At 41.7% G+C, this 17861-nt stretch overlaps 1 protein-coding gene across 1 annotated transcript in view; it reads left to right on the top strand.

Moving 5' to 3' along the window:
- The window catches only part of arb2a (ARB2 cotranscriptional regulator A), a 152515-nt gene that overhangs the window by 9772 nt on the left and 124882 nt on the right, over positions 1-17861 (top strand). The window contains exons 5-6 of the mRNA XM_070833398.1: positions 10789-10854; positions 13340-13531. Of these exons, the coding sequence (XP_070689499.1) occupies positions 10789-10854; positions 13340-13531 (258 nt within the window). The remainder of the gene's footprint in view (positions 1-10788; positions 10855-13339; positions 13532-17861) is intronic.

The raw sequence follows: 17861 nt of genomic DNA on the forward strand, positions 1-17861 counted from the left end.
GAGATGGCACAAGGACTTGGGTTCATATGTTTGCCCCTGGCCGTATGAATAGAATGGCATAATCCTCAACCCCCCCCCTCACTCTCATTCCTTTCTCTGTGCGCTTCCGCCATATCTCTGTATGTCTCTTTCCCATTTTAATGGCAGGTTATGCAGCTTTTTTTGGAAGCATTTTTGTTATATTTGTTGAAATTCTTCTACCAGCTTGACAGCACAATTAAGCAAATAGTTTGACAGAAAAGGGAAAAAATCTCGCATTTTTAGTTTTCTCAGGCCTGTAATAAGCGTGTTTGATCATTTCATTTGATTCTGAATTAAATTCTTGCATGGCCGACTTGTTTATCTAAGTGCCTACCTGCACAGACTCATGAATTTATTGCGTATGGCTTGAGTTTCACCACACAAGAAAGGCCAAGAAATTTGAACTGAGGTTCAGTGATTGATTGTCGTGACTTACCCAGGACGAAGCAAACACCCACTGTGCCGAAGAAGACGAGAAAGTGCTGCGACAGAATATCATTTAGTGAGCTAAGAGCACAAAGTACTGCCTCTGAGTCAAGTGAGCAGTTTCTATGAGCTAAAGGTAACGTTACATTTGTGACAGATATTTTGCTTGCATTGTGAGTCAGCGGTTATGTACAAAACGAATGAGAACCCAGGGGATGGCTGCCGGTCCCATCACTGTCATGGACTTGTCCTCCAGCAGTAGTCAGGCATTGCATATTCATTCGTTTTAGGGGAGAGACTTAGTGGAGAGACCTGGAAGGGAGGGCGTGTCATATTTTTGGTTGGATACTTTCAAAATCTAGCTACTCTCGCTAGTTTCTCTGTTACAGACCCTGCCTTTAAAACAGTGCAGACGGTCTTCTTGCTCGCTCTCTGCTTAGCAGTTTTTGCCACTTTTTATTTCAAACTATAAAACCTTTTAGGAGCTTTTCTATTGCAACTAAATCATTGGCATAATTTATAACTATGACTGTAAATACTGACAGAATTGTGTCTTGAACTATGCCTCTCTGTTCATCATGAATTGCTACAGAATATTTGCACTCGAAACTGGGATATTCACGCTGCAGAAGTCTGAACTCCATGACACTGCCAGTGTCTTCTGCAGTTGAGTTAACCATAGTTTAATGGACAGCTGTCTCTAAATGACTCTATAACTTTCCCAGGATCTACTGAATCAAAACCAGTGGGTTCATGTGCATCCTTGGATAATCTGGGTCCCAAGCCTAAATGTACGTGCAAGACTTTTAAGCTGGATTCAGCTCATCCAACTTCGACCTCAGACATCTGTCAGACACCCAAAAGGGGGCATAAACAGACACAAACAGTCACATGCCACAACATTACAACTTGAAGACTGATTTGAACCATTAATAAATCTCTGTGAGACAGAAGTGGAGATGGCTGCTGACAAGTTTCAGCATGGGAGTATTACAGTATAAAGATTACTAGCTGACATAAGGCAAAAAAAAAGATAATTCAACAATTCTAGTAGTGCAAGACACTGCTATTAGAAACATAAGCGGTAAAATAGTTAAAACACTGCATTGCAGGTGCTATGGTCTGTGACATAAAAGAGAAAATTCCTCAACTGATACACATCCCAAAAACAACCATATTGTTGTACATATGGGGTCAAATGATATTTGCAGAGAACAATTAGAAGTGCCCAGTTTTATATTAGTGGACCACTGCCAACTGTTAAAGTGTGCTGCACTGCTGCATGTCGAATCACCACCATTGGGAAAATCCAGAGTAACATTCAGTTTTTATGGACCACATAACTGGAACAAACTCTCTGAAGTCTGCTCCAACTCTCTAACTCAGGGCTAAATTTGTGACTATCCATTCATATCTTGGACTGCACTGTAGCTGTGCTGTAATTTTCATTCTACTGTTATATTTAATCTTCTATTTAACTTTGTTTAAATCCTTTTGAAATCATATTTATGTGTGCCTTTGTATATTGTCTCTTTTACATTGTCTGGAGTTTTTTCTTAATGCCTTCATGTCTTATGTAAGGAAATTTAAATTTCCTTGTTGTTGAAAGCTGCTATACAAATAAACTTGCCTCGCTTTGCTTCTGTCCATCTCTCCCTCCCTCGTCTCTTTATATCGTCATGGTCCTGTATTTGTTGTGGAGGACTCTTTCTATCTGTTTGCGTGTGTGTGGGCGTGCATGCATGCGTACACACTTGTGTGTCTGTGCACGTGTGTGTGGGGGCTGGGGCAGCTGTATTGTCAGACACATCACAGCACCAGATGTCCAATTTGCACTTCAGCCTCGTCTGAATGGAGGGACGCATAGAAAAGCAGGAGAACGAGGATGGTGGTGTGATGGCCTCCAAGCAAAAGAAAATGATGGGAACAAAATTTGGGTTGAGCAGTGACTAATTTTTCACTTTCCATTTGTCATCTATAAAGAATAATTCTAACTTTTCCCCACATATTTATGGTATGCTATAGAGAGATTTGCAGAAGCTATTTTTGAGAAGCAGTGCCGGACTTTCGGACTTTACATACATTTAAGTGGAAAGCAGATTTGTATCTGTGCTACAGTTCAACACCTGAGAGAAATTTTTAAGTTACAGCCTATTTTTTTTAGGTCCCCTTATATTGGTAATGCAATAAGAATCATTAACTTAAATGAAAAGTGAGATGAAATGACATAAGCTTTTTTTTTTTCACTTTCCGGTCGTTTTTCGGGCACCTGTTGTACCTCTCTCACTACTATTCCTTGCTTTTTGAATGTTTTTTTCACTATGTCACTTCTGCCTTGTAATTTTGACTTAAATTGTTCTTATATAGTTTACTATGACTATTTAGTTTTTACTTTCTGTATTTATCTGTTATTATCCTATGGATATCTTATTTTAAAAGAAAACTATAGCTCACAAAAATGTGCCTGCCACTACAACCATTAGAGAGAGAGATACAGAAAAGAGGGACAAGAGAGAGTCATCTGTTAAAGGTGAGCTAACAGAGTGACTGTGATGGTATGAATATATAATCATTGTAACTTATTATAGCACATCAACACAGTCACCCCCCCCCCCCCCCCCCCCCCCCCCAAAAAAAACAAAAACAAACCCAACAACAAACAAACCCCAAAACAAACATAAAACCATTGACTAAATGGAGTGAGCTCAGAACTGTTCTCTGGTACAAAATAATTCTGGTAAATGGAGGGAAACGCTAATTGAAGAGGAAGCGCATAAGGCAGGCAGAGGAAAAGATGATTGAAAAGAAGATCAATAAAACAAAAGTATATTACACAAATTCATGTGTTTGAATAAACTTTTTGAGTACATTGTATTGCCTCAGTGCAAACATGCTGTAGAATGATGCTCCTCAGAACAATAAGCTCTGGCATGAGAACCTTTTTAATATCTGCAGGGAACACCTGATTATTAACTATCTGAACTAAATTCCTTCAAGGGAAAGCAAGGTTATTTGGAGGAAGTAGCCATTTTTCCCTTTTACCCAGAGTTTGCCTTCTTACTGATGCCTTTTTATGTCTCTGCATGCTGAAGGTATGGCAATAGCATAAGAAAGGGCATCTATTGTTGTCTCTCTGGGTAAGTAGGACAAATAAGAAGCATGCACCTGAAATATCCTGTTATGTACTGAATGCACTCTATAAAGAGTTTAAGCACCGACTTAGAGGATCTTACTGTCTGTTATTCCCATTAACCGCAATTTGTGTTGTCTAATGTATTCTTTATTGTGTTCTTTTCTTTCTTTTGCATTCTGTCTTGTCATATTCAGAGTAAAATATTACACAAACCAGGACTGAAAACCCCACAGACTACCGGTGTAGTGACATTTTCCATCGTTGGCTCTGAGTGTAATTGTAAGGGCCGTGTTACAGCTGTAATACAGTGCACGCTATGTGTGCAGTGTTGCTCAGTGCAGCAGGGTCACCCCAGCCTGTGTAGGTGTCAGTTGTATTCTAATTCCTGTGATTCAGTGATGAATCTCTCTGATAGAAGACAAGCATAGGGTCTGGCCCAGATGGAGCTCTATTAAGCTGTTAATAAATGAGGATTCTTCTCTGCTCTGCCCGCATCTGTGGAATGGAAGGCACTCACAAATTTGTAAACACACGCACATACACACACAGTCAGAATATTATAATGAAGTAAAGCTAGCCAGATGGCTGAATTAGAAAGTCGTCTTCCTCTCTCTCTCTCTCTCTCTGTTTCTTCATCTCTCTCTCTCTCTCTCTCTCTCTCTCTCTCTCTCTCTCTCTCTCTCTCTCTCTCTCTCTCTCTCTCACACACACACACTCTGTTTCTTACACTCTGCTTGTGCTCCCTCTATGTTATCTTTTTTCCCTCTTCCTGTCTCCCTCTGTTTCCACATTATAGATGCTGGGTGTTGTTATAGCGGCGACTAGCTGGTCAAGGTTTAAGGTTTTTTTTTGGGAGCAATGAACTATGACATGCTTATTATTTTATATTATATTGTATAACACAACCATAAACTGAGTTTATGGTTGTGTTATACCTCTACCATGTGCATAAATTACAATATCATCTGCATACATTTGAGATTTAATACAGATCACCGTGTAAGACCTGTGGAGAGTCATTGGCAAGCTGGTTGATGATTGTGTTCTTGGACAAACTGATATTGCTTGGAAGAGTTAGCTCACGGTGCTTTTCATGCTCACATCGCTGCAACCCAGATTTGTCATCTGCCAGAGTAACACAGTAGTTTTTGTGCAGTTGCAGTCCAAATGGAGTCCACACAAGGACTTGCCTGCCAACTGCACTCGTGTGAACATGTCTACCTAAGCAGACACCTGGTGTAGCAAAAAACAGAACAGCATCCTTTGTCAAGCATGCTGTCTACATCCATGTCAGTTTCAGATCATATCGGGGCCTTTAAAGGGCAGGTAGATAGTCAAGACAGCACCACCTTCATCCAATCAGGATTTCAGTAAAAAAAAAAAAAACACAGCAGTAGTGGAAGTTATGACAGGTCGATATAGTGACTCATTTGCTAATATCATGGCATATCAAGATATTTTACGACTGAATCACTTTGCATGTATTTTCGTAACTGTCTCATACATTTATTCTGTTAGTTGTGTTTATGTGTTTTCCCACAGCAAGCAGAAATGTACTACACTGTTTAGCCCTTGAAATTAGAACATTAACCAACAACAAATGAATTATATTTTTAAGTTGTGGAGGTCTCATGAATTAGCTTGAAAAGCCATGGTGCAGTTGTGAAGCATTGCGTCAAATGGGAGCCCCGGAGAGAGGCCTCCATACTGTACTTAAAGCATCAGGAGGCCCCATGCCAGTCGTGGACCATTTTGTTGGGTAGCTAATGAGATCTCTCTAAAGACCGACTATAAATGACAGCTGTCTTCCCGGATTCGCTGACTGCCATCACGTCTCCATTCCCAAAACACTTAACCACTGCTGCTGCAGCAACTGCTCAGAGCATGGAGGAGGAAGCAGACACAGTCAGACAAAAATGGTTGCAGGGAGTGGGTGAGGTGGATTAGACTTGATGAAAGAGAAGGGAATTGAACAGGGGGCGGGGGTTTGAGGGGGGTGTTGGAGAAAAGGCAGGAGGGCTGGTAGTTACAGTGCTGGCATCTGTCGCTACCGCCGGCACCCACGGTAGCATACAGTACTTTACTTTGAATTAGACCTCTGCCGGCTTCTCAGTCAACACCTGAGGAGGTCATTACGATGCCATTAGGATGAGCTGCGCAGGGAGGGCAGGGAAGGAGTGAGAGAGAAGGATATCTATACTAAGTGTAAACAGTCTGTCTGTCAGTCTGTGTCTGAGAACTTTCTCTTCCCCTAGAGAGCCCTCTCTCCTCTGACAGAGGAATGACAGAGACCTCATGGGAATTACACCAGTATCTCTCTTTCTCTCTCGCTCTCTCCTCTCTCTCTATGTCTCGCTCTCTCTTTTTGTTTCCCATGTGGACTGACAGATCACAAATTCACAACAATAGGCTCTATTTTAATACCACTTTCTGTTGGTACACAAGGCTGACTTAAAATAAACAACCTTTCGATTGCCTCATGCTCTCTCTCATTTTCGCAGGCTCTCTCTCCTTTTGAGTATGCTTTGCTGTTGTTGCCGCTGTTGTTGTGCTGCATTGTTCGCGGGGATTTTCTTCTTTTTTCTTTTTCTTCCTCTCCTCTATTCTCTGGAGAAGAGGGAATGCTTTCCTGGGTGCAGTTAGTGATACACCAAGGGACAGCTTTTTCAGTGTCATTATATAAACAGCTTTGATACGTCTTCTTGCTCTGTGGTTTCTATGGTTAAGTGGCTTTTGGAGAGGGCTCTGGACTAGAGAGACAAGAGGTGTGTGTGTCTGTGTTTCTTGTATATGTGTGTAAACGGTATATGCTGCTGTCTCGAGTAAATACAGTATGTGCACATGGCTGACACTGAGATAGTTCTTTCAGATAAACCAGTGTGGCTTCATGGACACCGATATGTGTTAGAATGGTCTCCAATTGCATTATATAAACTGGAAGCATCTCAAGGCCCTAAAACAGCTTTTTAACTCTGAGTTTTGTTTTCATGCTTATTTTCATTTATACATTGTTATGTATATAGGATATATATGATGTATAGTTCAATTACAACCAACATTAAAGTGGTCTTAAAGAGTCTTAAATCATGTCTCTGAGGGCTGATGTATTTCTCTCTCTCCCCTGTAATAACCCAGTTTCTCCATTGCCGCTGAGCATCTCAACCTTCAACATCTCATTCTTCTTTTCTTTTCATATTTGTCTTGCTCTCTTTGCCCTTACGCGTGTTCTTTACCTCTTCGTCTTTCCCCCCTCTCTATCTTTCCTCCACTTCCTGTCCTGCTTCTCTTCCTCCCCATGTTAGTTTAGTGTGTACCCTGAACAGATCATTTCCTCATCGCCTTAGGTGCGGTCAGCCAAACCAGGCATGACTGTTGTAATCAGTACGAGAACACACACGCACACACACACACACATGCACACACACATTATCTGATGCACGTGCACACATAATGTGGGAGGTCTCCGTCTGTAATAAGGAGTTTAGAAACATATCAACTTGCAGCAACAGTGGTCTTCATTAAAACCTGGACTCGGTGTGTGAGTGAGAGTGATGAGGAGATTGTTATGGGGATGACCAGAGGTTTGCAAGGAGTTGATGTCACAGCCCACCCACTCTAAGGCCTTTTATCAAGGCCATGTACTGTACCGTTCCCATCCCTCCTTCCATCGTGCCTTCTCCTCTCAGCTGTTCACGGCAATGGGAGCTGGCACGAACCTCTGGCTCCTGGGGATTACTTCTCCATCTCTCCCTTCTTGTCTTCTTTCTTTCCTCCCACTGAGCCTTCCTCTAAGTCCCTTCCTTCCTCCCTGATCCCGCTCCTCTTGCTTCATCGCCACAATGCTTCCTCTGCACAAACAAACCACAGACACAGAGGTGACCTCAGCCACAGAAGGTCTATTTCAGACTCTCCCACGATCCCTCTCACGGCCATGTAGAACGCTCGCTGTTGTTCAATTGGCAACTGAGACATTTCTACTCCTTTTTGCTCTTTTTACCTTAGTGAAGGCTAGGAGGGTTACACTGGTTATACATATTTCGTAAACTGTCACTCACGGCCATTGTTGTGTGTCTTTGGAGGTGAAGTTGTGCAGTCTGGGACTTCGCCCACACTTTCACTGAAAGACGGAGACAATCTAAGCTTCCATTGACATTTCAGATAATGTTTCACCCATCTCTTTTCAGGTTGAATTATATTACATAACTGTTGCAGTTGACGATGACATTCTAAGCATGTTTATGGTCATGAAGCCTATTGATCTGAATTGATTTAAGTTGCTTTTATCTCTGTCTCCTTCTCTCTCTGTCTCTCTCTCTCACTCCCTCCCTTCCCTTCTCTTTGTGTGTCTTAATATTATTTGCCAAATCCACTCTTCTCCTATCGTCCAATGTCGACAACGCAGGCACTCAGCGTTGCTTCCTGCAGGCATTTCATTAAAGCACTAATAACACATTGGTAATTAGGTGACAAAGAGGCTTTTCTTATTGTACCGATCAGCTGCTGAGACATAGTCCTCAGAGGCCCACACAGAAGGAGGTTGGCTGTGTGTGTACGTGAGACATTTTTGAGAGTTTTATGCCTGTATTCTGAGTCTCATTTTTTGAGACTGCTGGTACTGTCCCTTTTTCCAACTCTTCCTCTTTTCTCACAGATCACCACACAGCCTATGTACAAGCTTAGATATTAGATTATTTATGATCTAAAGTAGACTTTCATCAGTGGAAATGCATTCACACAGTGAAACTCTTACATTCTTTCCACTTTTTCACTCTTGTCCTGTTCCCCATCAGTCTCTCTCCTTATTCTATATCAGATGGTTCTTGAGCCACCTGAGGCACTGAACAAATAACGTAGTGCAAATGAAATTTCCTGTGAGGCTTATTGATGTCATTAAACACTAGCATACTGAGGCCCGGAATCATTTTAGTCTTCATCAGACCTGCTGACATTTTAGTGAATTAGCTGTTGGAGGTTTGGAGGGTTGAGGTGAGGAGGGGGTGTTTTAGCTTCGCTAGCTTTTTTTCCCCCCTTCACAGGGTCAAATGGTAGAATTGATCATGTCATTTGGTCCGTCTGCTGGCCTTTGATTAGCTGTCATAAGGCTAATATGTGTCTGGTGTCTGATGTTTTTCTGGCACGTTGTTCTTTAAGCAGTAAATCAACTTAGCATTGAGTTTCTCTCAGGCATAAAAGAGCATAGCAATATTGTGATTATCATGAGGATTCATATTTGATTTCCAAGCTAAAGCCCATCTTTTTTTACTCTTAAGTTGCACATGGCCTTTTGTTGTCCTTTCTTTTCTGTGTGAAAATGCCAATTCATGCCATTTAAAAAGTGTTTGCAGTTTGGAACATATAATTTAGGGATAAGCATAATTTCATTGTCCCGTGGCTGACATTTCAAAATATAGTCTAAAGAAAATGATTTGTTTTGTGTGTGCCAGAAACTGCAAAAGCTAAACAGATCATGGCCCAAAAAATGCCATCAGTTTCTCCACTTTTTGGTACTAATCCATTACATCTTCTGTCCTCTTTATGTTTGACAGTGGTGCACTTTTCTAAGGAACTTGGAATAATGTTAGTCATGTCATGTTAGTTTGACTGAGTCTTGCTTCCTTGCTTTTAGAAGTACCAGGGTGTTGTCAGCGTCATTGTCATGTAACTGTAGTACTACACCTCTGTTCTTTACTATTGTGTTAACATGGACATGAGTATCCTGGTTACGAGGCTTAACCCAGTTTTGATCATATATAAGATATGGCATTTACATGGAACCCAGAAATCTGGTCATTCATTTCACTGTATACACGATGAATACTAGTATCCCGATTGCTGGTTACTGCCTGCTGTTTGGACAGTGTCTGTGATGTTTACCACACAAACTGGCAATTTTCAAATTATACCTACTGTTTCTTCATTGCTTCACAATTGAGACGCTTTAAATGCCATTGTTTGTGTTTTTGTCTTGTTACTTGGCGGAAGTTGCTCCTGCGCAAGTAATAGGAAGGTGCAAGACACATGGATAAGGTGTATAAATGTAACAGTATCTCAGTTTCTTTCAGAGTGCTACTGGTATGTTACTGTTACCTGATCATTGCTGTGATACTCATATCCATGTAAAAACACTCATTGATTGGCTCCAAAAACACACCAGCATCTTGTGAATTTCTGTAGTTTGTAGACCGCAGATTTTTTGTACATTTTACAGTTTCTGGAAAAAGCTGAATTATACACACAACACTTCAGTGAGATCTGAGCATTATGCCACACTGACAGTCTCTGGTTGATCCTTGTCTGTGTTTGGGCTTTGTGTTTGGCGTCATTCAGTTGGTTTTGCTTTGTAGCTGTGGCGCCACCACTGGCCTTTGTTTTCATGATTTAGTAAGGCTGATGCTTGAAAAGCTAACCAAAGTGTGAGACTTGACAGCAGAGCTGGACAGCATGTTACTCAGCTGTCCCTGTGGTCCGTCTGCCCATCATTGTATTGTCGTGACATGTACAGGATAGGGAGTCTGTCATTGCATGTGTTTGTGAAACATCATCACAGCAACAATGACTGCAACACAGCTCACTGCCAGAGGTCGTGTGCCCTGTCATCCGTTATCACCACTCTTCTGTTTTTCCCTCACAACTGATCAAAACTTGAAATCTGTTCCACAAAGCATCTTCCCTCTGTTCTCAGCTGAGCAGGATGTGGGGAGAAGAAAAGAAGTGAAAAAAATAAGGAAAATGGAAAAGAAAGTTGTTAATGTCACTGAACCATGAAAGGCTTGGCCTGGGGTTGGAATGATTCGGTATACAAGGTTCTTTAGTGCTGTGGCTGCGGGGATAAACATAACTTACATCAGCCCTTCGCTTGTACAGGAGATTTCCTCTCCTGGCACTTACAACCTCAACACTCTAACTGCACTGTGATTCACACACACACTGCGCACAGTACGATCCAGACCCTTTCAAGTAGCTCATGTACACACGCATACACACACACGCACCAGAGGGCAAACGAGGGTTTTGAATAGTATTTTTTTATTCTGTTTGCAAGCATGACAGTGGTTGCTGTTACTTGTTCACACATACACACAGAGTTTAGTTAGCTTTCATTGAATGGATTATATCAACAGCAATTTGAAAATATTTATTGCATTAGGCTGTATTATCAATGTAATGTTTGACTGTGTGTGTGTTCTGTGTCTTTTTTTTCTCTCCAGATCATCACTCAGTATGTTTATGAGCTGTTGAAGAAAAGGTGCAACATGACTAAAGCAATCCTGCCAGTAAGTACCCAGAGTGAAAAGAGGCATTTTCCTCTTTGATTTATGCCCTTGAAGATTAAAGGGAGTATTAAATATGAAAATTGACGTAAATGCTTAGGCTTCAGAGTGTGATTATGATATTGAGTGTCCTGTTTAAAAAAATAAAGAAAAGGGGATTGTGAGGAGTCAGCTCTCCCCATTCTCTACTAGTCTTTGTCTTTCTTTTTCTATCTCACTCAGTTTCTCTCTTACTCCCTCTCTTTCTTTTACCCCCTCCTCTGCCCACATCCTTTGTGCAAAAGTGTCTCCTCAACAAATTAACTGTATTGTGACGTGTCATTTCAAAGGCGCAGAGGCGCAGCATGCTGATGCTTAATCTGTTTTGCATTCATTTGCGCTGAAGGGGACTTTCTACTCTGCCATCATGGAGTTATTCTTTGCCCAGCTCATCCAGGCTCAGAGCACACTCTTGATCCCTTTTATTTGTTGTTGGAAGCATGTTTGTGTCTTTTTGCTCCCCTTTACTCCACCATCCCTGTTCTTTTTCTGTTTAGAAAAGTTGTGATCATTTTTCAGGCTGCGTTTATGGGGATGTTAGGCAGCGCTGGTGTTTAGAAACATAGCAGAGTTAGCTCCAGCGCTAACAGTGTCCATAAATCACCTAGCCGGGGACTCAGCGCCTTTCATTAGCCCCCATACACTTTTACTGGTTTATCTTCCTGGCCTATTTATCTCATTATTCCTCTGGAAAATTGCTCTGTTCTGCTTTTCTGCTGCCCACCAGCCTGCGTGTATATGGCGTGTGTGTGTGTGTTTGTGTGTTAGTGGTGGGTCTGTCCACCTGCGTGGCATTGAACTTGTGACCGCAGATTTTAAGAAGATTAACCACAGCCAAGTATAGGGAGAGGGAATGGGGGAGCACAAGAGAATAAAGGGTAAGATTTTCTCCCCCACTCGGCTCCCTTTGTCTGCTTGGATTAAGTTCTTGCAGCTGCCACCCATGGCTTTTATGGACAGTGTTGTCTCCTTAGAGATTCTTCCAGGCATACTTGGGAGGGATGTAAAGACACATGGGATGTGGACGAAGCGCATGCACACACATAAACACTCGCTTAGCCTCTTTTCCTATCTGTATTACTTTCTGTTCAGTTTTAATCACACAAAGGCTGTTTTTCTAATTATGATTATTAAAAATGATTGCACTGATGAAGATGAACTTTTTCCTTACAGGCAGAGTCTGCGACTTATTTTAGAAACACTTTTTGTTATGTTGGTTGAAATTCTCGTAACAGTCAGCAATCATTAAATCAAAGATTTAGCCCCCAAAAAATCTGGTGTCTGTCACAGGACTGTGATAAACTTATCCAGTCATTTCATTTGGACTGAGTGACATGACTGGATGGCCGATCTGTCTGTCTGCCTAAGTACCTGCCTACCTGCACACACGCACATTGTGAATGATCACAGTCTTCCACAAGGCTTAAGTTAGCAAGCTAGTCGCACAAGAATGGCAGAGAGAGTAAGGCCAAATTACGGCTCAGTGACAAACTGTCTTGAGTTAGCAGCATTAAGCACACACCCACGGAGCCGAAGAATGAGAGCAAGCTGCCACTGACTGCCACTGACGACACAAAGCACAGCCTCTGAGCCCAGTTAACAGTAACTTTGGGCTAACATTATGTTTGTGTCAATTGTTTTGCTTGTGTTTTTTACGGTTGTGGCATTTAACAGTTATTTATTAGACTGTTAGACGGAAGTTTATTTGTTAGTCCCAGAAGCAGCTCGGCGCTCCACTCCGCTAAAGATACACGGCAGGTCTGTTTTTGACAGAAGCTGCAGCCCGAACGTGTCAAGCAGTACAGGGGAGATAAGATGGGCAGGAAGTCAGTCAAGCAAACAGCAATGAGAATCCAGTCAGTTTTCACAATATAAGACTTTCAATCATTCTACTATTATATCAGTGTTGTTTTATAATTGCTGGCATCGGGTCAGATGGTCAGAGGGTTTTTTAACGAGAGAGTCATCTTGGATGTGGAAAAACACTTTCACATTAACCCACTTACTGTAGACTGCAGGGCTGTCTGATATTTTTGGTTGGATACTTTCAAAAATTAACTACTCTCGCTAGTTTCTTGACCATTGCAGACTCTGCCTTTAAACTTGTGCATGTTACCTCAGAGCATTTCTAACATTTTCCATCATTTTCTCATCATAGTCATTACCAGGTGATTCTTTGAAACAACAGAAAACAAAGCTTTACAATTTGATGATCTTTTGCATTTGCTGCTGTTGCATGGAAAATACAAATGTCCCAAAATTCTATGAAATTATATTCAAACATTTTAAACAAATAAAAAATAAATGAACTTCATGGGGGAATACACATTTTATCCTTTATCTTATAAGAGGATATTTTATATTTTATCTTATATCCTATAAGAGATTTTGGCTCCAATAGCAATGTATGTCAGAGACACATGTAACCTGTATTCTTCTAAACGTTTAGGTTGATGCTACAGAAGATGAACCCACCAGCTTTATCTACCTGAGCCCAGATGCTTTGTCCAACCCATCCAAGCTGCTGGTGCTGATCCAGGGCAGTGGCGTCGTGCGGGCCGGTCAGTGGGCCCGTAGACTCATCATCAACCAGGACCTGGACTCAGGGACACAGATCCCCTTTATTACCAGAGCTATGGAGGTAGGGGGCACAACAAAAGAATTGAAAGCTATTATGTTGGATGTTGAACTGATTTTCTGATGTTTGATTTAAGATGTCCTGTTTTCATGTTTCACTAAGAGGGACAGGTGGACTGAGTGCACTTAGGACACATTAGATGTTAGAAGAGGATTTATTGTGTAGCGAGTATCTTTCTTGTACCTATTTCCTCTCCCTTTTCCTTTCTTTTGAGTTTAAACTGTGATACATCTTTGGTATGTAGAGTTTTTTGAGTGAAAAATGAATGCAGTGTGCTGATCGTGTGGTCGTCAGGACCACCACTACCACAGTGGTGAGCCTGATGGGAAATTGGCGTGACATGGGCAACACACACCGTTTATCTGAAGGGCAGGCTTGAGTATTTGGGGCTGCGGAGGGTGTTGTGGCACAGCCAAAGGTAGAGTGTCATGATATTTTGTTTTCTTGTATTTGACTACAGGTTTGAATGTGATCATGGGTAATTTGTTGTTGCTGTATGTTTTCATAGCTTAGAGTCTGGACTGACTGTATCGACCCAACTCAGTTTAATGTCATTGTACAATATACACGAGTGTGGAGCAGAGAGGCAACTTTGTCCCAGGATCATATGAGAAATAGTATGATGCCGAATAATTTCTGCACTCCACAGCATCGCATAATCACACAGGCAAATAACAACAAGCAGAAATTCATTCATAGGTGCAAACATAGACCCATACTCTCGAATGATACGATCACTGTCCTCAATCCAGAATTAAGGCCTATATTGTCTTGATCGTGAAATGAAGCATATACCTCAACATGATCATTACAAGAAAACATTTATCCATTTTTATGATGCATGATTCCTATGTAGTCCTGTGTATTCATGGGTGAATGAGCTGAGAGAGAAGAAGACACAACGCAATGTAAAATATAGATTAATTTTTCCTTACCTCCTACCATATTATCACACACGAGTGTACACACCTGTGTGTCAGCAAGCAAAAGGTGGCTCCGACTGTCTTATTATTTTCATTCCCATCTTCTGTGCTCATTTGTCAGCCCCGCCACGACTACCTGTGTAATTTCATCGTCCTGCTGTTCAAATTGACTTAGGGGAGATCCTGCTCTCCCTCTCCCCCTCGTTTCGTCCATCTGAATGCCATAAAGACTTTCACTGCTGTGTAAAGCCCTCTCCTGCTGTGTACAACAACAGGAGAGGTTTGGGTTGCGTGCCTGTGTGTCCATGTGTGTGCTAACGGATGATTCGGCTGCCCTGAGACTTTGAATTACACTTACCCTGGCTGGTATTACAGTTGGAGAAGGCAGGGTTGTGCTGCAGAAAGCCAAAGTGACAGCTTCGATATAGAGAACACGGTGTTTGTAGTGCAAGTGTTGCTCATTCATCATAGTAAACAAGAAATCGTGTTCTTACACCCTGACAAATCATCATCCAGGCATTTACCACACACAGGCCCTGTACTCTGTGTGTGCACTGGAAAGACAGGCACAGTCAATTCATGCTGTCTGCATCTATTAGGGGCATGTTTGTGGTTTAATATGTCATACCATGAAATGTATGTGGATGTATTTCTGCATGCACAAGAGTTACAGCCACTATACAGTCTAAGGGAAGACGCTGAGCTATTCAGCGCAGCTGTTTTTTGTAATAGATATACATTTTGCCTTAATTTACAGGCATGCAGCATGTTTGATCAATAACTCACAAATGGATGACAGCTGAGAGAGACGACAGCTCAGTGACACAGCAAAATCCATGATTAGCAGCGTTACACAGAGCAGAATCCCATAATCAAGCAAGGTTGTAAAGAGACTATCCTAAAGAATAGCCATTGTTACAGTGCCAGCACAAACAGCCCTTGGCTGGGCAATGAGGCATTGGCCAGCAAGAGTTAGCTGGTTTCCTCAGTCATGGTTGAGCTAATCAGTGCAATCACCAGGACGATAATCAAAATTAGAGAGACACTGCATACTCATCAGCAGTACTCATTATAGTTATTCGTGTGGTATTTTTATTGAATACTTAGGGTTGCAGTATGCTCAAAAGGTGACTAGCACTATAAAACAATGAAACTTGAAATGGTAAGCCAACATGTATTCAACAGTATACACTAGCACAATCATATTTCTATAGGCATTGTTGTTTTGGCTATATTACAGTGGGTATTTGACAACTCAATAGCACAATGCTATTTACTCAACATTTTTGATTTACAAATTTTGTTAACTTCAGTGTTGGGTTAAATGTTAACATTTTGAAAATACTTTTTATTATGTTTAAGTTGGGCTTCATTTTTCCAAAAATGTTTCATGGCAAAGAATCTGTTGCCTCAAGTGCAGCTCATATGAAGTGACTCATGGGAAGTTGATTGGAAATTCAAAGCCTGCAGCAAAGGGTCAAATGGAGTGCATTCTGCAAATATGGGGGGAGCTTGTGTCTTGTAATCACATGAGCGAGCACAAATACACACGTGGATACACACAAACACACAGAGTGAGAGAGAGAGAGAGAGAGAGAGAGAGAGAGAGATCAGTACTACTGTGGTGTTCTTGTGCAAGCAAATATATTGCAGAGTGTCTAAGCACCACTCTGAAATTCTTTGCCATGTTTCTTGGACCTTCAAGTCAGCCTCCAGTGAGAAAAATAGCTGATTGCATGAGTTAATCAGGTCCTTCATAAAACACACACACACACACACACACACACACACACACACACACACACACACACACACACACACACACACACACACACACACAATCACCGGGTGAATTTTGGGCAGCCTGTCTCTTACACACCAGTTACACCCCATCGCCTGTCTCTGCCTCCCATACCCGCCATGCTCCTATCTACACATATATCACAATATTTGTCATGCTGCTATATGATGATGACACATTAATAAGCAGGCAAAATATATACGTTAAGTTAAGTCTAAAATTGCATGCACAGATGTGTACACACAGCAAAAACATACACACACACAGATATAGACACAAATGCATCACATGAGGCAGAGGGTATGCATGTGGCATTTGGAACAGTGTGTACAGTGACACAGTGTACAGTTATGTCTGTGTGTGTGTGTGTGTATGTGTGCACACATGGAAGTGGTGCTATTCCCATAGCCTTGAGGTAAAATGACAGGTGAGAAGAGGATGCTCCAGCAACAACCAGAGAGTAGGGAAAAGAGGTAGAATAGAGGAATCTGAGATGGGGAGTGGAGATGGTGATGGGGTGCAGAGAGAGAGAAGGGTTATGATTGGTTGGAAGAGGACAGAAGAAGAAAAGAAAGAAGGAGAGAGGTACAGAGAGGATTGAAAGAGGAAGAGAGAAATGAGAGGACGAGGGAGTGACTGCAAATGGGGTGGGACTGGCAGAAGAGAGATGGGAGTAGAGAGAGAGTGAGAGAGAGAGAGAGAGAGAGTGAGAGTGAGAGAGTAGGCAGAAGGCAGGCGTCTGACAGCTCCACTACTGGGAGAGGGCCTCTTAATGACAGCTTATTCCTTCATGATTTCAATTCCTGACAGTCGACAGGTCTGCTTGTTGCATCATGGCAGCTGTATCATTACCTTCTGGCCCTGTCACTGCTCTGCATCCTGAGACTGAAATGGTGGAGGTGGAGGGTGGGCGCCATGGGGTTTGGAGCGGATGGGGGATGGGAAAGAGAGAGAGTGTAGATTGTGAGGTTACAGTCAGAATAATTGAGGAAGGAGGCAATATTGAAAGGTGGGATCATTAGTTATAGTGGCTGTTGGAGTTCAGAGTTGGACTTTCAACTTGTCTAAGTTTTGTGTCCAAATTGTAAGAAAACACATAGATACTGCTGTGAGGCCTTAACTCTCCTACGGCACTTATCTGGCCCTGACATAACATAGTTGAGAAGCTAGAAGCCAAAATTTTCTAGTGCTTTTCTTTCCCCCTTTTACTTCACATCACTTCTTAACCTTTTTCCCTTGACTTCCCCTGTCATAGCTATCTGTCAGTTTTGTAGGCAACCCTAGTTATCGGCTGCTACAAGAAAAAAATCTCTTCCAAAACGCTTTGCATTCATCTGGGGTACATGGTCAAACGTCTTCAGCTTGATTTAATTGTTTATTAATTTAATCTCATTTCCTGTGAATTTCAGAAGAAAATTAATTCATCCACATTAAGTCTAACAACTCTCCAACTTGTTGACTGCATGTAGTTGTGCACCCAACTACACAAACCATGAAATGTATATACTGTCCTCAAGATCGACTTTAATTAATTTTAATTAAATTTGGAAGTTGCAAATACACAAACAGATCTACACCCCCTGTAATGCCCCCCCCCCCCTTACTCTCT

Source organism: Pempheris klunzingeri, chromosome 7 (assembly GCF_042242105.1).
Source record: "Pempheris klunzingeri isolate RE-2024b chromosome 7, fPemKlu1.hap1, whole genome shotgun sequence".
NCBI classification, from domain to species: Eukaryota; Metazoa; Chordata; class Actinopteri; order Acropomatiformes; family Pempheridae; genus Pempheris; species Pempheris klunzingeri.